Genomic DNA, 20582 nt, shown 5'->3' with positions numbered 1-20582 from the left:
ATGCCCCAGTGGTTCTCAAATGCAAACCCAGAGGGGTGGGGCCACACAATCCCCGAGACGGCCCAAGAGTAAGGGAAAACTTACCCAGGTTATCACCCCATTTAGAGGGCCACATAAGCCTTCAACGAGTAGAGAGGACATCCAGTATTATCACTATAAGGGAGAATCTCCATGAGTATGGGACTCTACTCCATCCAGACCATCTTTTTATCACACAGAGTATGGTCGGGGCAAGTTTGATCCCCAACAGAGAAAAGAAGGGTTTTCAGGATATAGTATTCCCACCCAGAATTGTTTCTTTCCCCTATCAATCTCAGTTGGCCCTGGTGTGCGTGAACCCAGGGACAAAGAGTTCTATGGAGATGGGGATAGAAATAGTCAACCTGTCTACTCCGGCCCCCATGAGATGGGTTATGGCCAATTTAGACCTCACTACCCCCAAGCCCCAACTGATTATCGGATGAACCCCAATTGGGGTTTTCCCATGAACCATCAGGGCAGATTAGGACCTATAGAACAAAGAGGGGAGTCAGAGGGGGGAGGCGGGCCCAAGCACTCAAAAAAAAAAAAAAAAAAGGCACGTCATTTTTAACCTCAGCCAACAAATATTATCAGACTCAGAAAAAAGGCTATTGGACAAGGGTTTGAAGTTTGCTCCACCGGAGGACCATGAGCAAATTTAAAACTTTTATGGATGTTCATAAGTTTGGAAAAGGGCCTAGAATCAGTGTGTTCTAACAAATCTCTAATTATAAGGCCCGCTGACAAGGGGGGAGGGATCGTAATATTGTATACGCTTTGCAAGTGATTTTTTCATTCATTTATTTTGTTCTATGTTTGCAGATGTGGTTAACATGTCACCTTAAGAGCACAGATCACTTTTTATCTATTGTTATTTGTGTGTATTTCACTTTGGTTTGCTGCTATAATTATTAGGTTTGTTTCCAGGGCAATTTTCTTTTTTATACCATATTAAAACCAGGAAAAGAGATGCATAGCACAATTATATCCCCCTTCCAGGAAGCTTCATTCTAAGGAGCCTCTCTGCTCACCTTTATACTGCCACTGCATCCCACCTCTCACACCAGCCTGTATAGAATCTACATACTGCCACAGACATGACCATGCAAAAGTTTCTGGGAAGTAGGGTTCGGTTCAGAGCAAAGGCAGCAATAGTACGCCGCTTCAATAGCATCAGCAATATTAAAGCGGAGTTCCACCCAAAAGCGAGAACACCTCTCCATTGCCACATTTGGCACCTTCAGCGCTGCAAACTCAGCCGTAAGTTTGTCAGCAGCTACAGTATTTGTAGCTGCTGACTTTTAATTTTTTCATGAGTGAAGGAAAACGTGGAATTTGGCTTTAATACTTGTTGTGTAGTATATATCTCATTTACTAATCAAATGAACATTACTGACCTGTACAGTTGCCCGAAAGAATTTCTACTTGTTGAATATTTCTTAATTCTCCACCCATTATGTCCTTCATACATAGAGGTTCATCATTCTCATGACATTCTGGTAAATATCAACAAGATACTTATTCACAAATGTACATCCATGATAAAAAAAAAACTATTTCTCTAAATAAGTTCTCTAATTATTTCAGACATCAGAGTAAACCTGACCAAGTCTCCATGATCCTGTGCCCTGCCGCTGTCATTTAAATATCAAAGTATTAGAACTATGGAGAGGTGCATTGAAGTTAGGTGAACCTGAGCCTAAAGCCTCGTACACACGGTACAATTGTTGGAAGGGGATTGACGGATTGTTGTCCTAAATTCTTACCATTAGTACGCTCCTTTAGACAATTGTTTTCCAATTTTCTGCCAACAAATGTTGGATGACAGGCTAGTAAATTTTCAGCGGAAAACGGCTCCACGTCCGATTTTTGTATGGTCAGTACACAAGTCTGTCACACCAAAGTCGAAAGTACAAACACACATGCTCGGAATCAATGCTCACCAAACATGAAATTAGCAAAATGGGCCCAAAGGGTGGAGCTCAAGAGCTGAAATTTGCGTAACGTTAATATGCAAGAAAAGATCTTGGCACAAAAATTTTGACAAAAATCAGACACTCGGTTGGCCCACAATCGTACCGTGTGTACAAGGCTTTACAGCAGGGGTGCCCAACCATTCAAAGATCGAGGGCCACTTAAGCAACTTGGTAACCAGTCGGGGGCCACAACGAGCGTAGCGGGTGGATGACAGGTCACGGCTACTCTATAGGCCCTCTGATCCGCCCAGATGAAAAGGGACGAACTCCCTTCTGTTTTTCGGATTGGAGGTAGGTGGGCATAAACAGACATCTGGCGCTCTATAGAGGTGAATTGAGTGCCCGATTTGGTCAGGCTGATCGTATGAAAAGGGCTTAAGACTGCTTTCACACTAGTGTTATGTGGTTTACCCACACCCTGGGTGCAGCGTAGTGCACCTGTGTCTATCCTGGGGGTTAACTGAACTTTGCCATAGAGTCCGCCTGTGTAAAAGCTACAACTGCAGAGGAAGCATCGGCTTATGGGGCTCTGCTCCGCAGTCGCTTTCTTCCTCTACCACCAGATTCCTTCACCACACTGATGCTGTGGTATGGTGGGTCAGCAACCTGTGATCTGGGCTTGCCAACCCACCATTCCAGAGCAGGAGGTCGTGGGCCACATCAGAGGGCTCCGCAGGCCACATGTGGCCCCCGGGCCACTGGTTGGCCACCCCTGCTTTACAGGATTTACTAAAATGTAAATGATGCCATCCTGTGTACACATAAAAAATCCAGTCACTGGGGGGGGGGGGGTTACTCTTTACAAGACTAGATGTTCAAGGGTCTGTATTGAGAATCTGGGTCTGCAGGGATGTTTAACCACTTGACTTCCGGGAATATTTTACCTCCTTTTTTTTAACACAAATAGAGATTTCTTTTGGTGGTATTTGCTCACCACTGTTTTTTTTTTTTTTTTTACATTTCTGCTATAAGTCGCATCCAATAAAAATAAAAAGATAAAAAATGTCTTCATGAATTTAGGCCAAAATGTATTCTGCTTCATGTCTTTGATAAAACAAATCCCAATAAATGTATATTATTACTTTTGCGTGAAAGTTATAGCGTCTGGAATACATATTTTTTTTTATACTAGTAATGGTGGTGATCAGCAACTTATAATGGGGCTGTGATAGTGTGGCGGGCAATCTGACACTAGCTGTCGCTGGCTGGTGGGTACACTAACTGGCGCTGACATCAATAGTGACACTAAGACAGTGATCAGTGCTAATACTATACACTGACACAATACTAATGACACTTGCTGGGAAGAGGTTAACATCTTGGGGCGAACAAGGGGTTAAATATGTGCCTAACTGTGTGTAATGTGTGTATTATGTGGTGCTTTTACTAAGCGATCTTGCTGTTTTTGCAGGGAATTAAAAAAAGATTAAAATCGCCTGTCACTATTCGGTTTACAACAGAGAGCTCTCTTTCCCTGAATGATGGAGCCGATCAGCAGGTGCTGGCAGTCAATCATTGGCCGGCATCTGTGCTGTGGTCAGCTTGGGCTACCCGGAAGTGCTGAATTACGTTTTAGATACATGATCCAGTGCAGAGAGGCTAGGCTGCCTGCGCACATGTAAGCGAGGCGGTCGGCAAGCAAGTTAAACCAGAACTTCACTCTCGCAATCTACACTGACTGTTTTTGATGCTAGCATTAGTAAACAGATAGGAAAGTATATTATATTTACCCGTTTTACACATTTTTTTGTGTTTACATTTCTTCAATTACTTCCTGGTTTCCAGGCCTAGGCAAATTGTGTCATACATCTCAGGAGTCTTCAGAAGGAAAGTAGGGGGTTTCTCAGTGGCGTGGCATGGAAGCGATCAGCCTGTGGCACTGCTGAGGTGTTATGGAAGACCAGGATGCTTCAATAGCGGCCTTCAGCTCTTCTGCATGGTTTGGTCTCAGGTCTCTCATCTTTCTCTTGGCAATGCCCCATAGATTCTCTATGGGGTTCAGGTCAGGTGAGTTTGCTGGCCAATCAAGCACAGTAATCCTACGGTCATTGAACCAGGTTTTAGTGCTTTTGGCAGTGTGGGCAGGTGCCAAGTCCTGCTGGAAAATGAAGTCAGCATCTCCATAGAGATCGTCTGCGGAAGGAAGCATAAAGTGCTCCAAAATCTCCTGGTAAACGGCTGCGGTGACCCTGGACTTAATGAAGCACAGTGGACCAACACCAGCAGATGACACGGATCCCCAAATCAACACAGACTGTGGAAACTTCACACTGGACTTCAAGCACCTTGCAGTGTGTGCCTCTCCATTCTTCCTCCATACTCCTTGGTTTCCAAATGAGATGCAAAATTTGCTCTCATCAGAAAAGAGGACTTTGGACCACTGAGCAGCAGACCAGGTGTGTTTTTCTTTAGCCCAGGTAAGACGCTTCTGACATTGTTTGTTGTTCAGGAGTGGCTAGACAAGAGGAATACGACATTTGAAGCCCATGTCCAGGATCCGTCTGTGTGTGGCGGCTCTTGATGCACTGACTCCAGCCTCAGTCCACTCCTTGTGAAAGTCCAACACTTTTGAATGGCCTTTTCCTGACAATCCTCTCCAGGCTGCGGTCATCCCTGCTGCTTGTGCTCCTTTTTCTTTTATTAATGTGCTTTGATACAGCACTTTGGGAACATCCAACTTCCTTTGCAATTAACTTTTGAGGTTTTCCCTCCTTATGGAGGGTGTCAGTGATGGTTTTCTGCACAACTGTCAGGTCAGCAGTCTTTCCCATGATTGTGATTCCTACTGAACCAGATTGAGAGGCCATTTAAAGGCTCAGGAACCCTTTGCAGGTGTTATGGCTTAATTAGCTGATTAAAGTGGGACACTTTGAGCCTAGAATATTGCACCTTTTCACAATATACAAATTTTCTGAGATTGTGGATTTAAGGTTTCATCATCATTAAGGTTTAATCATCACAATTATGACAAATCACGGCTTGAACTATCTTGCTTTGCATGTAATGAGTCTATCTCATATATTGGTTTCATCTTTAAAGTTGCACTAGTGAAATAAATTAACTTTTGCACGATATTCAAATTTTTCGAGTTTCACCTGTACATATACACTTGTATGTCAGAATGAGTTGAGATGCACTATGGAGCGCTTTTTACACAGAGTTCTGCTGCCAGTTTTCTGCCAGAAAGATCCTATGTAAAATTCCACACCCGTGTGCATGAAGCTTAAACCTTCTTTAACTTCAGGGACCTTTCAGACATGCGGACCGTTTGTTAGTTTTTCATTGACGGATGAAAAACGGACATCAATGCATCTCTATAGAAAAGCAGATGTAAACGGATGATCATCCATATGAATCCGCCTACATCAACATCCAGTTTTTAGAACAGATCAAAACAGATAGGATGAAAAACGGATGTAAACAGAGAAATGGTCTGTTTTTACAAGAAAAAATTCCTCCGGGACTCATGTGGTTAAGGACTCTAGCTGGCAGATGTAAAAAATGGATGAAAAATGGATGTAAATGTCATCTGTTTTTTCTTTGAAAAAATGTGACTGAACTGACAAAACAACGGTTTGTGTGTGTGAAAGGGACCTAACCCACCTTGGCTGACAGTTTCTAGGATTTCAGAAGAATGAACTGTCTTCGGGTTCTGCAGTGTAACCTCATGATAAAGTTGTTTATGCTCCTCTATAAAGTCCCACTCATCCATAGAGAAATAGATTGAGACATCCCCACATTTTATAGGCACCTGAAATACAAAAAATGAAATTCTCAAAAAAAAAAAAAAAAAAAGATCCTTGACCATCGCATCTCTACCCAAAACGTTGTCTCTGAGCAGGGGAGGGTTAGAGCATTTTGGCCAGATTCATGTAGGGCAGCGTAACTTTGTGCGGGCGTAGCGTATGGTATTTACGCTACGCCGCCGCAAGTTAGAGAGGCAAGTGCTGTATTCACAAAGCACTTGCGTCCTAAGTTACGGCGGCGTAGCGTAAATGTGCCGGGGTAAGCGCCTAATTCAAATGAGGAAGAGGTGGGCGTGTTTTAGGGAAATTAAGCATGACCCCACGTAAATGACGTTATCAACGAACGGCGCATGCGCCGTCCGTGGACGTATCCCAGTGCACATGCGTCGGATAGAATGCCTAAGATACGTCGAACACTGCCTACGACGTGAACGTAACTTACGCACAGCCCTATTCGCGTACGACTTACGCAAACGACATAAAAAGATAGGCTTGTTCCGACGTCCATACCTTGCATGGGCTGCGCCACCTAGGGAGCAGCTTTATCTTTACGCCGGCATATCTCTTACGTAAACGGCGTAACTAATTGCGACGGGCGCACGTACGTTCGTGAATCGGCGTACCTTGCTCATTTGCATATTCAACGCGGAAAACAACGGAAGCGGCCAGCGTAAATATGCACCCTAAGATACGACGGCGTAGGAGACTTACGCCGCTCCTATCTTAGCCTAATTTAAGCGTATCTGGTTTCTGGTAACTCTCTCTGAATCTAGCTATTTGTCAGGATTTTATGGCACTGTCTCCCTGATGGAAAGATTTATTATCCCAATTTGTCCTGGTGACCACTGTCACTAAATGTCTAAAATGTCATAGATATAAACTGACACCAACACTACTAAATTGAACGTTGGTGGACCTATTTTCCCCCCAAAAGCAAATGAACAAAGTTCTAGGGATCAAACAAAAATTGGTGGTGATTGTAGATTAATGTACATACGACCATTTTTCATGACGTGAATTTTTTAAATTGGCCATTAAAAACGATCGTGTGTAGGCTCCAGAGCATTTTTCTCAACGTGAAAAAATGGCCATTAAAAATGTAGAACGTCGTGAAAAACGGTCATGTGTAGGCTTTAACGACAGAAAAAAAAAACGTGCATGCTCAGAAGATATGAGATGGGAGCACTCGTTCTGGTAAAACTAGCACATTCGTCACGCTGTAACAGACTGAAAAGCACGAAGACTGAAGACTGTGTACGCGGCTTAAGAACCCCCAATACCCTATCCTCTACTGGTCTTAAAGAGAAAAGATAAGGAACCCCCAAATTAAAGAAATAAAGGACCCCTTTCTAACTTCAGCTATAAAACAAATGGTTCAACCCTAAAGAGTTGTGGTAAGGAGTTAAAAGCCTCATACACACGATCTGACTTTTCCGTGGATTTTGGCCCGAAGGGCGTTGGTCATGAACTTGTTCTGCATACACACGGCAGAACATTTTCAGCCAACATCCACCAAATCACGTGGTTTTTCAGCTCTTTACAGCCACCCTTTGGGCAACTTCTGCTATTGTTGTCTGATGTTTAGCATTGGTTCTGAGCATGCGTGTTTGTACTTCAGACACACAATCAGATTATCCTCCATCGGACATTTGTTTTCGAAAAGTTTGAGAGCATGCACAGCGAATATTTGCCTGTTGAAAAACCGAAAACAATTGTCCGATGGAGCATACAGACGGTCGGATTGTCCGATAAAACACGTCTGTCGGACCGTTGTTTTCAAAAAGTCAGATCGTGTGTATGGACCTTAACACACCTTCACAATCATTACCATTGACAAAGCCATTAATCTTGCCCTTTAGTGAACAGTGACGACGTGATGTCTGCACCATATCAAATCTTATATTCTGGCACTACTCACCTCTCCAGACAGCAGGTGGGTGGCACTATGAGGAGAATTCTTCTTCACTATGACATATTCCTAAAGAACAGCAAACAATAATGTGTCAGATGTTATCAGTAATTTCACTTAGTTGCACTTTATAAAACAAAGAAAGTTTCCCAGTTCATTTGACATATTTTCCAACAAGCTCCCTGCACTATGGAGCTTGCACATCAAAGTTTGTACAAACAGGAGAACGCAGTAATGGTGGCACACATATATAGCCAGATTCACGTAGACGTGCCTAACGTTAGGCAGGCGTAGCGTATCTCATATACGCTACGCCGCCGTAAGTTAGAGAGGCAAGTGCTGTATTCACAAAGCACTTGCATCCTAAGTTATGGCGGCGTAGCGTAAATGTGCTGGCGTAAGCGCGCCTAATTCAAATTGTGTAGAGTTGGGCGTGTTTTATGCTAATGATTCGTGACCCGACGTGATTGACGTTTTGAACGAACGGCGCATGCGCCGTCCGTGGACGTATCCCAGTGCGCATGCTCCAAATTACGCCGCAAAGACTCATTGGTTTCAACGTGAACGTAAATTACGCCCAGCCCCATTCACGGACGACTTACGCAAACGACGTAAAAATTTTAAAATTTGACGCGGTTCTGACATCCATACTTAACATTGGCTGCGCCATCTTTTTGATGGTTTATCTTTACGTCTGAAAACGCCTTACGTAAACGGAGTATCTTTACTGCGACGGGCAAGCGTACGTTCGTGAATAGGCGTATCTCGCTGATTTACGCATTCTAGGCGTAAATCAGCATACACGCCCCTAGCGGCCAGCGAAAATAGACAGCTAAGATACGACGGCGCCGGTGGTCGTATCTTAGCTACATTTAAGCGTATCTCAATTTGAGAATACACTTAAATATACGACGGCGCAGATTCTGAGTTACAACGGCGTATCTACTGATACGCCGTCGTATCTCTACGTGAATCTGGCTAATACAGTATAAATATACATGAAGGTTTTGCCTTGGGTGATGACGAAAAACTGAACAATAATTTCCTTACAATGATTGCTCCAGGCTGTCTGTGTTCAGGGCTTTGAACCGACGACCCTAGTGCTGCTTGGGTGATATTGTGGTCATTACCAAAGGTAACAAAGTAAAATATACACTTGTTTGTTGGGGGGGGGGGGGGGGGCAAGGCTGTCAGTCAGTGTGATTTTTATGTTTTTCATAATATAAAATATGAAATCTCTTTAAAAATAGGGAAATGAAGATTACCACTAGAGGGAGCTCTAACATAGAAATAGAACTGTGACTGCAGAAAAAGATCTAATGATCCATGGAGTCGGCCTCTTTTTTTGTTTGTTTGTTTTTTGTTTTTTATTAAACCTTTTTTTTCCCAAAGCATGTTTAGTTTACATTTCCTTTCTGTTAAAAGGACTCAATATGCTAAACAATGCTTTGATTCTGCTGTATTTAAAAATATATATATATATATATATATATATATATATATATATATATATATACACACACGCACAGTAAAACCTTGGTTTAAGAGCGTTTTGCAAGACAAGCAAAACATTTTAATACATTTATGCAAGAAATGTCTTGATAGAAGAGTAGCGTCATGTCACATCGGAGTATAGAATAGAAGAGAGGCACCTATAAGGCCTCGTACACACGATAGGTTAACCAGAGGACAATGGTCTGAAGGACCGTTTTCATCGGTCAAAACCGATCGTGTGTGGGCCCCATAGGTTATTTAACCATCGGTTAAAAAAAAGCCAACTTGCTTTAAATTTAACCGATGGATTCCTAACCGATAGGTCAAAACCGATCATTAGTAGGCACAACCATCGGTTAAAAATCCACGCATGCTCAGAATCAAGTCGACGCATGCTTGGAAGCATTGAACTTCGTTTTTTTCAGCACGTCGTTGTGTTTTACGTCACCGCGTTATGACACGATCGGTTATTTAACCGATAGTGTGTGGGCGCGACGGACCATCAGTCAGCTTCATCGGTTAACCGATGACAACGGTCCTTCAGACCGTTCTCATCGGATGGACTGATCGTGTGTACAAGGCTTAAGTGTAGCAAAATGGTTACATTTAATGAAGGTACAACATTTAGAAGCTCACATTGTTGATGATTAAAACAGGCATCCGGGGTAAAGCTGTGCACATAGACCATTCTCCTCACTGCCATTGATGTCATCCCTTTGACGCTGCGCTCTATGAGCGATTAAAGCCTGGCTTTCAGATCGCTCTACTGCAGGGTAGTCTTCACGGTCATGATTGCAGACTGACAGCGGTGAGAGCTGGTGGCGAGGTTGACGGTCTATGTGGATCACTTTACCCCGGATGCCTGTATACTTAGATGTGCCTCTTTTAACCACTTCCCGACGGCCGCATGTATATGTACGTCCACAATATGGCACATACAGGCAAATGGGCGTACATGTACGTCCCTGCCTTTCCGCGGGTTGGGGGTCCGATCGGGACCCCCCCCCGCTACATGCGGCGGTCGGGTTCCCTCGGGGAGCGATCCGGGACGACGGCGCGGCTATTTGTTTCTAGTCGCTCCGTCGCGATCGCTCCCCGGAGCTGAAGAACGGGGAGAGCCGTGTGTAAACACGTGCTTCACTGTGGCGGCGTATCGATCGAGTGATGCCTTATATAAGGGAGACTCGATCGATGACGTCAGTCCTACAGCCACACCCCCCTACAGTTGTAAACACACACTAGGTGTACCCTAACTCCTACAGCGCCCCCTGTGGTTAACTCCCAAACTGCAACTGTCATTTTCACAATAAAGAATGCAATTTAAATGCATTTTTTGCTGTGAAAATGACAATGGTCCCAAAAATGTGTCAAAATTGTCCGAAGTGTCCGCCATAATGTCACAGTCATGAAAAAAAACGCTGATCGCCGCCATTAGTAGTAAAACAAAAAAAATTATAAAAATGCAATAAAACTATCCCCTATTTTGTAAACGCTATACATTTTGCGCAAACCAATCGATAAACGCTTATTGCATTTTTTTTTACTAAAAATAGGTCGAAGAATACGTATCGGCCTAAACTGAGGTAAAAAAAAAATTGATATATGTTTTTGGGGGATATTTATTATAACAAAAAGTAAAAAATAATGCATTTTTTTCAAAATTGTCGCTTTATTTTTGTTTCCTGACTGACTCCATGGCAGCCTACGTGTGGGTTAATCCCGCCTCCTCTCCAATGCTATAGGACCCCATACCCATAAAAGTCAGCTCACCTATCAGTACTGTGTTCCTTTTTTGTCCTCCTCATGGACCTACATCACGTTTGTTCCTGCTGGCGTCCGTTTGGAATATTTCCTGAATTTTTGGCATATCATCCATGCGGTACAGCTCAGGGCTGAGCTACGAGTTGGCCTGTGCATTTCTTTGGCAGTATACACTCCATAGAGAAGAAGGGATCTGCCGCTCCAGCTGAGTGCACTAAGCAATCAGTGTCCTCTCAGAAGCCTGGGTGCAGGCAATGCATGGAAACAAAGCTTGAAAGGAAAAAGGTGAACAACTGCACTTCCAAAAATATATACCCCAGTGATGGAATGGAGGTTGCCACGGTATGCCTGAAGGTGGACGCATCAACGGCTGGCAAGGTCTGAACCTTTTTCACTTCCTCCATGGCAGTCGCCTCTGTGTCTATTTGTTTGTTTGTTTCCCTTTATTTTCTGGTACTCTCCGGTACCTCTGTGTCCCCTCACGGCGCATGGAATGCATTTGCGTTCCAGGGTGCCACGGTACTTCCGGGTCACGGACGCTGCCACCGCTCTGCGCATGTGCGGGGCCTCTGTGATAGTGAGGCCTGGCTCTCGTGTTCACGCAGTGGCAGGTGGTACGGCGACCGCGCAGGTGCCGTTAGGCTGTCTTCACGGCGCAGGCGCGAGGTGGAGGGGGCGGTGACGTCACCAGGCCGGGGATTCAAAGGTCTGCCTCCTGTCAGTGCGGGAATTTTCCTCAGACAGTGAGCGGTGGCTTCCCCCAAGCTGAGTCTGCAACAGGATGCACTATATGTAAAAACAAAAAAATATGTATATTTTTGATAATATAAAAACAAAAAATAATAATAAATAGATGTTTTTTCTTCTGGTTGGCTTCCCTGGTCTGGGTAGCATTTATGGGTCATCCGCAGACTGTATGTATTTTTTGCTGACGTCCTGTCCAGAGGTTATGGACAGGTCACTGCCTTTTTGCAGCCGGCCCTTGCGCACTGGGTAGGTGCAGGCAAGGGGAGGGGGCTGAGGTTGCATTCTCAAGGGTTTGAGATTGCGTTTGGTGTCCCCACCCCCCAATCTTTCTTTTGCAGCTCTTTCAAAAGATCGGACCAGCAATTTGTGGTCCAGGATGTCCGAGACCTTGCCAGACCACAACTTTCTCCATTTATTGTCTAGATCTAGACGAGATTCGCCGTCTAGACAGAAGAGGAGAAGTCACATTCCTCCTGCAACTGGAGAAGTCTCATTCCTCCTGCGGCTGGAGAAGTCGCATTCCTCCTGCGGCTGGAGAAGTCGCATTCCTCCTGCGGCTGGAGAAGTCGCATTCCTCCTGCGGCTGGAGAAGTCGCATTCCTCCTGCGGCTGGAGAAGTCGCATTCCTCCTGCGGCTGGAGAAGTCGCATTCCTCCTGCGGCTGGAGAAGTCGCATTCCTCCTGCAACTAGAGGAGACGTCGCATTCCTCCTGCAACTAGAGGAGACGTCGCATTCCTCCTGCAACTAGAGGAGACGTCGCATTCCTCCTGCAACTAGAGGAGACGTCGCATTCCTCCTGCAACTAGAGGAGACGTCGCATTCCTCCTGCAACTAGAGGAGACGTCGCATTCCTCCTGCAACTAGAGGAGACGTTGCATTCCTCCTCCGACGAGAGGAGACGTTGCATTCCTCCTCCGACGAGAGGAGACGTTGCATTCCTCCTCCGACGAGAGGAGAAGTCGCATTCCTCCTCCGACGAGAGGAGAAGTCGCATTCCTCCTCCGACGAGGAGAAGTCGCATTCCTCCTCCGACGAGAGGAGAAGTCGCATTCCTCCTGCAACTAGGAGAGGTCGCATTCCTCCTGCATCTAGGAGAGGTAGCATTCCTCCTACATCTAGAAGACGCAGCATTCCTCCTGCAACTGGAAGGAGACGCAGCATTCCTCCTGCAACTGGAAGGAGACGTAGCATTCCTCCTGCAACTGGAAGGAGACGTAGCATTCCTCCTGCAACTGGAAGGAGACGTGGCATTCCTCCTGCAACTGGAAGGAGACGTGGCATTCCTCCTGCAACTGGAAGGAGACGTGGCATTCCTCCTGCAACTGGAAGGAGAAGTTGCATTCCTCCTCCAACTAGAGGAGACGTTGCATTCCTCCTCCAACTAGAGGAGACGTTGCATTCCTCCTTCAACTAGAGGAGACGTTGCATTCCTCCTCCAACTAGAGGAGACGTTGCATTCCTCCTCCAACTAGAGGAGACGTTGCATTCCTCCTCCAACTAGAGGAGACGTTGCATTCCTCCTCCAACTAGAGGAGACGTTGCATTCCTCCTCCAACTAGAGGAGACGTTGCATTCCTCCTCCTCCAACTAGAGGAGACGTTGCATTCCTCCTCCTCCAACTAGAGGAGACGTTGCATTCCTCCTCCTCCAACTAGAGGAGACGTTGCATTCCTCCTCCTCCAACTAGAGGAGACGTTGCATTCCTCCTCCTCCAACTAGAGGAGACGTTGCATTCCTCCTCCTCCAACTAGATGAGACGTTGCATTCCTCCTCCTCCAACTAGAGGAGACGTTGCATTCCTCCTCCTCCAACTAGAGGAGACGTTGCATTCCTCCTCCTCCAACTAGAGGAGACGTTGCATTCCTCCTCCTCCAACTAGAGGAGACGTTGCATTCCTCCTCCTCCAACTAGAGGAGACGTTGCATTCCTCCTCCTCCAACTAGAGGAGACGTTGCATTCCTCCTCCTCCAACTAGAGGAGACGTTGCATTCCTCCTCCTCCAACTAGAGGAGACGTTGCATTTCTCCTCCATTCACCTTACCCACTGCCGTGACAGCCGCTCTGAACGCAGAGCCTGCTGGGGATATGGGACACGAGTCCCGGAGGGCAAGTCCTTATGTGACCAATGTGACCAACCAGGCGGTTGAGGGAAATAGAGACTGGAAACTATGAAGTATGAAAAGTCTCTGGTGAAATATGTGGTAGATCAATCCCTAAAGAAATGGGATACATCCCACACACGGAGCCAGTCCACCATTCTACATGGCTCCTTGGCTGATGCGGCCCAAAGGATTTGGATCCTTACAGCCCTACGCTGCTTCTCCGGATTCTTCGGTCAGCGAGCTGGAAGGTGATGTAAAGTGTCAGCGGCCTTGATGGCTCTTTGGCTCCCCCACTAGTCAGGATGGTTAAGGAGACCCTTAGGTGGGTGGACCCTTCCACCCCCGGCTAAGCGAAGAGGTTCTTTAAGATTCTTACGGAGTTAAAGGATATCATCGGAGTGGACTATGGTGGACATGAAAACTGCTTCATCAAAAAAAAAAAAACATTTCCAGACTATACCCCTTCATGACAGAAGTGAAGTCTCTGGGAACACTCCCCCCATAGTTGCGGCATTAATACGGTTGGCTAAATTGGTTACCATTCTTTTATAAGATCCTGCGTCCTTCAGGATGGGCTGGAGAGAAGAATAAGCCAAGACCCAAGAAAATCTATGGGATGGCTGTTGACCTGACCTGGCTGTTGACCTGAGCCTTAGCTATGGCTAAGGCTTTGGAAACCTGGACAGAGCACATATGTCTCCATACTCAAGCCTCGGTCACGGCTAGTGGGCCTTATACTTGCATCTTCCCCAAGGTTAGGCGTCTGTTTGATCGGAAGAGTTTCTAGTATGGAAGGTTCTGAACGCTCGGGAGAAGCTCACCCTTAAAGGCCTGGCTGGAATTTCTGGCACATCTGTGTGGACTTAAATCATTAAAGTCGCAGGGAGCAGCGGTACATGTCCCAAGGGACGGAAATTCCCGGGGGGTATACCCCCCCCTCTCTCGTAGCACAAGAGAAAAGGTTTATGGCGACCAGTGACAGTCTTAGCTTACCTAAACAAGTATATGTAGTATGAAGGGTCAAATGTAGACTCCGTCTGGCTATTCTTAATCGACTTAAAATACTTACCTCCATGTTCTGGTGGCGAAGGAGTTTCTCAAATACCTCCGGTTGCAAGTTGGACGATAACATCTACATTTTATCTTCCTTCCTTTTGGGCTGTCAACCCCACCCAAGTCTTCTCTAGAATTCATCTGGCCATAGTGGCTCTCATCAGAACGTACGTCCTTTCACTACTTCAACCTCCTGTTGCTGTCCCAAGACAAAGGGTAGCTGCTGGTTCACAGGGAGAAGGTAGTCTCCACCTTGGCCAGCTGTGGATGGCTCCTAGATCAGTGAAAGAGCCACCTAGAACTAGTCCAGCGCCCGCTGTACTTTGGAGCCCAGCTTTGTTTTTTCTATAGTGGAAGGCACCATCCCACTCCCAGTGGGGAAGATCTCGTTTTTTCCAGAGGAGAATTAAATTTCTCTTCATGGCTGAAGACCTCATGGTATCAAAGCCCAATGGGCTCCACGATCCCTATGGTCAAGTGGTCCGTGCAGGCGTACGCCCTTCTTTCCAGCTAGGTTGTCGACAGCAACGGAAACCAAGGGGCAACAGTCAACCTATTTCACGTATCGAGGATGAGGGGCAACCTCTTCTGGTGGCTTCAGTTCTAAACCGGCGTAATTGCCCCATCTCATGGGTCATGGTCACGACTGATGCCAGCAGTTCCGGTTTGAGAGCCCTCTGCAGAATGGATCCTGCTCCAAGACAAATTGGCTATGCTTCTTCTCATCCCGGGCTAGATCGTTCTGGAGCCTCAGGCAGCATAGGGTGCCCTTCAGTCCTTCTCCCGTCTCCATAAGGGGGAGTCAGTTTCATTAAGAATGGTCGACACCACGGCGATCTCCTATATGAAGAGTTTGAGGGAGCACTCGGGGGAGGTCAAGCCCATTCTGTCTTGGGACCAGAAGAACCTGTCCAGCATTTCAGCGGCTTGCATCCCCGGAGCCCAGATTGTCCAAGCGGACTTCCTGACGCGTATTCGGTTAAACACCAACAAGTGGTCTATTCATGTGCAGACATTCAAGTGGATCCTGTTCCTGGGAAGTCAATTCCGAAGTGGATCTATTCTCTTCACTGGCAACTTCAAGCTTAAGAGGGATTTCACTCAGGGCCGTACAGTTAAGGCCTCCGGTATGGATGTCCTGACAAATCGATTGGGTTCCAAGAGGGCATACGCCTTCTGACCACTCGCATTCATCCTCACGTTCCTAAAAAGACCTCATGCGGAAGCGATCTAAGTGATGGTAGTAGCTCCTTATTGGCCGCACAAGCTTTGATTTTATTTTCCCTCCTGAGCTAGCTCAGCTTTTGGGATCAGGTGCCTCATCCTCTCAGGCTGGATTCTTTTTTCCTCGAGGGTCAGTTCTGCACCCCTGTCCGGTTTGGGTGCGCTTTAAGTCTGTTTTTTCATTCTCATAAGCTCTAAGGAAATGGGCATGAATTAGGTATTTAGGGAGGCTGAGCCTCTGTCAAGAATGATTGCGGCCTGAATCGTTCAGTCCATCCAACAAGCTTGTAGAGTCGAGGGCTTGGCTCCTCCGGAGCCAGTGAAGGCACTTTCCACCAGGAGTATGGTGGTTTAATGGGCAGCAGTCCAGCACATTGCTCCAGATGTTATCTGTGAAACGGCCCTATGGCCTCCATTAAGACCTTATGTCACTTTTGTAGTGAGCCTGCTTCGCTATCTTCTGTGATTTTGTATTTGTAAATCCTGTTGGTTGACGGGTCAAATTGAATTTTTTTCTGTTCATCATACCCACCCGTGTGGTTTGGCTAGTTATTTCCCACACGTAGGCTGCCATGGAGTCAGTCAGGAAAAGGGAAAATTTATTATCAATACTTACCGTAATTTTCCTTTCCTGATGGACTCCATGGCAGACGGAGTTCCCACCCTAAAGGTTAATAAGGGGTCCAAGAGTCGGCTAGTTACGGAACACAGTACTGATAGGTGAGCTGACTTTTATGGGTATGGGGTCCTATAGCATTGGAGAGGAGGCGGGATTAACCCACACGTAGGCTGCCATGGAGTCCATCAGGAAAGGAAAATTACGGTAAGTATTGATAATAAATTTTCCCTTTTTATAGCGCAAAAAATAAAAACCGCAGAGGTGATCAAATACCACCAAAAGAAAGCTCTATTTGTGGGGAAAAAAGGACGCCAATTTTGTTTGGGAGCCACGTCGCACGACCGCGAAATTGTCTGTTAAAGCGACGCAGTGCCGTATCCAAAAACCTGGCCTGTGCATTAAGCTGCCTAAAGGTCCGGGGCTTAAGTGGTTAATCATTAACCATGTGAATTGCTAAATGTTGTACCTTCATTAAATGTAACCATATTGCTACACTTATGCCACGTACACACGATCGGAAATTCCGACAACAAAACCGTGGATTTTTTTCAGACGGAATTTTGGCTCAAACTTGTGTTGCATACACACGGTCACAAAAATGTTGTCGGAAATTCCTAACGTCAAGAACGTGGTGACGTACAACACTATAACGAGCCAAGCATCTTTAGAAATACCTTTTCATATAAACTGTATAAAACAGCCTCTTTCTCCTTTTATGAACACAGAAAAAATAAATAAAGATTTGGTGAAAAATAGCTAGGAAAGCAGGGGGAGGAAGGAGTTAATTAGGGGTAGTTAGGGATAAGAATGTGATCAGCTCTTATGCCGCGTACACACAACCGTTTTTCGGGATGTAAAAAATGACATTTTTAATGGTCTAGAAAAACCGAAGTTTTTTTTAACCCGATTATTGTTAAACCGGCCTTGCCTACACGCGATCGTGAAAAAAAAATGCTCTAGCAAAGCACGGTGACGTACAACGGCACTATAAAGGGGAAGTTCCATTCGGATGGCGCCACCCTTGGGGCTGCTTTTGCTGATTCCGTGTTAGTAAAAGACTATTCGCGCTTTTCAGTCTGTTACAGCGTGATAAATGTGCTTACTCCATTACGAACGCTAGTTTTACCAGAACGAGCGCTCCCGTCTCATAACTTGCTTCTGAGAATACGCGTTCCCCACCCCCCCTCGTTAAAGCATACACACGACCGCTTTTCACGATGTGAAATAGAACGATGTGAAAAACGATGAGAAAAAATAGAACAGGTTCGTCAAAAAAAAAATGCTCTGGAGCATGCACACGACCGTTTTTAACGACCAATTAAAAAAAATGCATTTTTTATAAGTGTGAATGAGCCTCAAAATAGAAAAATAAAAGTCTCCTTTCTATCCCCTTCCCTTTATTATTATACAGGATATACAGTGCCTTGAAAAAGTATTCATACCCCTTGAAATTTTCCACATGTTGTCATGTTACAACCAAAAATGTAAATATATTTTATTGGGATTTTATGTGATAGACCAACACAGAGTGGCACATAATTGTGAAGTGGAAGGAAAATGATAAATGGCTTTCCAAAATTTTCACAAATATGTGAAAAGTGTGGCATGGCATTTGTATTCAGCCCCCCCTGAGTCAATACTTTTGTAGAACCAGCTTTCACTAAAATTCCAGCTACAAGTCTTTTTGGGGATGTCTCTACCAGCTTTGCACATCTAGAGAGAGAGAGACATTTTTTCCATTCTTTGCAAAATAGCTCAAGCTCTGTCAGATTGGGTGGAGAACGTCTGTGAACAACAATTTTCAAGTCTTGCTACAGATTCTCAATTGGATTTAGGTCTGGACTTTGACTGGGCCATTCTTAGGCCTCGTACAGACGAGCAGACATGTCCGATGAAAACGGTCCGGGGACCGTTTTCATCGGACATGTCTGCTGGGATCATTTGGTCTGATGTGTGTGTACACACCATCAGACCAAATTCTCCGCGGACAGAATACGCGGGGATGACGTGGTGACGTGGCGGCGACAATGACGCGGCAACGTGCGCGAACCCGGAAGTTCAATGCTTCCACGCATGCGTCGAATCACTTCGACGCCATGCGCGGGTTCTCCGGCCAGCGGACATGTCCGATGAGTTGTACTAACCATCGGACATGGTTCCAGCGGACATGTTTCTTAGCATGCTAAGAAACATTTGTCCGCTGGAAACCTGTCCGCCAGCCCAGGAATCCGGTCCGATAGGCCGTACAGACGACCAAACATGTCTGCGGAAACTGGTCCGCGGACTAGTTTCAGCAGACATGTTCAGTCGTGTGTACGAGGCCTAACACATGAATATGCTTTGATCTAAACCATTCCATTGTGGCAAGATAGCACATTCATCACGCTGTAACAGACTGAAAAGCGCAAATCGTCTCTCACCAAACTTTTACTAACACAAATCAGCAAAAGCAGCCCAGAGGGTGGCGCCATCCGAATCGAACTTCCCCTTTATAGTGCCGTCGTACGTGTTGTACGTCACCGCGCTTTGCTCAAGCATTTTTTTTCACAATCGTTTGTATGCAAGGCAGGCTTGAGAGGAATCACATCGAGAAAAACTTAGTTTTTTTCCATGAAATGAATAACGGTTGTGTGCACGCGGCTTAACTGTCTGTGACTATAGATACAGGCAGTGTGGCTCGGGAGCGAGCGTGCAGGTGTGCCACCATAGGAAAAACGTCTTCCTATCGTGGCACACCAAGAAGAGGAGGAACCACCGTCAGCGGGGGACAGGGCCGCCATCAGGAATTATGGGGCCCCATACACAGCTTTAGGCATGGGCCCTCTGGAGAAGAGAACCAGGGGGGGGGGGGTGCTGCCGCCTGAAATTGAGAAGCGGGGAGGCAAAAAAATATATATAAAAAGGGGGTAGCCATCCGGGGCCCTGGGTGGGCCCTGGCTGGGCCCTTTAATAAAAAGAAAAAAATATATATAAAAAATATATATTTAAATGTATTTATTTTTAAAAAGGGGGGTTGCCATCTGGGGACCTCTGGGCCCTTTAATAAAATACATATATATACACACATTTTTAGAAAGGGGGGGTTGCCATCCGGGACCTCTGGGCCCTTTAATAAAAAAAAGAAACCTCTGGGCCTTTTAATAAAAAATAAAAAAATATAAAAAAAATAAAAATAAAAACATTTATTAAAAAAAAGGGGGGGTTGCCATCCAGGGCCCTGGGGACCTCTGGGCCCTTTAATAAAAAATAAATTAAAAAAAGGAGGTTTGCCACATGGGGCCCTGGGGACCTCTGAGCCCTTTAAATATATATATATATATATATATATATATATATATATATATATATATATATATACAGGGAGTGCAGAATTATTAGGCAAGTTGTATTTTTGAGGATTAATTTTATTATTGAACAACAACCATGTTCTCAATGAACCCAAAAAACTCATTAATAACAAAGCTGAATATTTTTGGAAGTAGTTTTTAGTTTGTTTTTAGTTTTAGCTATTTTAGGGGGATATCTGTGTGTGCAGGTGACTATTACTGTGCATAATTATTAGGCAACTTAACAAAAAAAAATATATACCCATTTCAATTATTTATTTTTACCAGTGAAACCAATATAACATCTCAACATTCACAAATATACATTTCTGACATTCAAAAACAAAACAAAAACAAATCAGTGACCAATATAGCCACCTTTCTTTGCAAGGACACTCAAAAGCCTGCCATCCATGGATTCTGTCAGTGTTTTGATCTGTTCACCATCAACATTGCGTGCAGCAGCAACCACAGCCTCCCAGACACTGTTCAGAGAGGTGTACTGTTTTCCCTCCTTGTAAATCTCACATTTGATGATGGACCACAGGTTCTCAATGGGGTTCAGATCAGGTGAACAAGGAGGCCATGTCATTAGTTTTTCTT

General features: G+C 45.2%; 1 protein-coding gene across 4 annotated transcripts in view; it reads right to left on the bottom strand.

Moving 5' to 3' along the window:
• The window catches only part of LOC120913576 (zinc finger protein 614-like), a 47446-nt gene that overhangs the window by 11699 nt on the left and 15165 nt on the right, over positions 1 to 20582 (bottom strand). For 3 of the 4 annotated variants that reach the window (XM_040323607.1, XM_040323608.1, XM_040323606.1), the window contains exons 3-5: positions 7662 to 7721; positions 5601 to 5748; positions 1419 to 1517 (exon numbers count right to left, since the gene is read on the bottom strand). In XM_040323607.1, coding sequence (XP_040179541.1) covers positions 1419 to 1517; positions 5601 to 5748; positions 7662 to 7721 — 307 coding nt within the window. The remainder of the gene's footprint in view (positions 1 to 1418; positions 1518 to 5600; positions 5749 to 7661; positions 7722 to 20582) is intronic. The other variant, XM_040323609.1, reaches the window with a different exon arrangement.

This window comes from Rana temporaria, chromosome 9, assembly GCF_905171775.1.
Source record: "Rana temporaria chromosome 9, aRanTem1.1, whole genome shotgun sequence".
Taxonomy (NCBI): Eukaryota; Metazoa; Chordata; class Amphibia; order Anura; family Ranidae; genus Rana; species Rana temporaria.
Note: the sequence above shows the minus strand (reverse complement) of the source record. Positions and strands in the feature narration are given on the sequence as shown.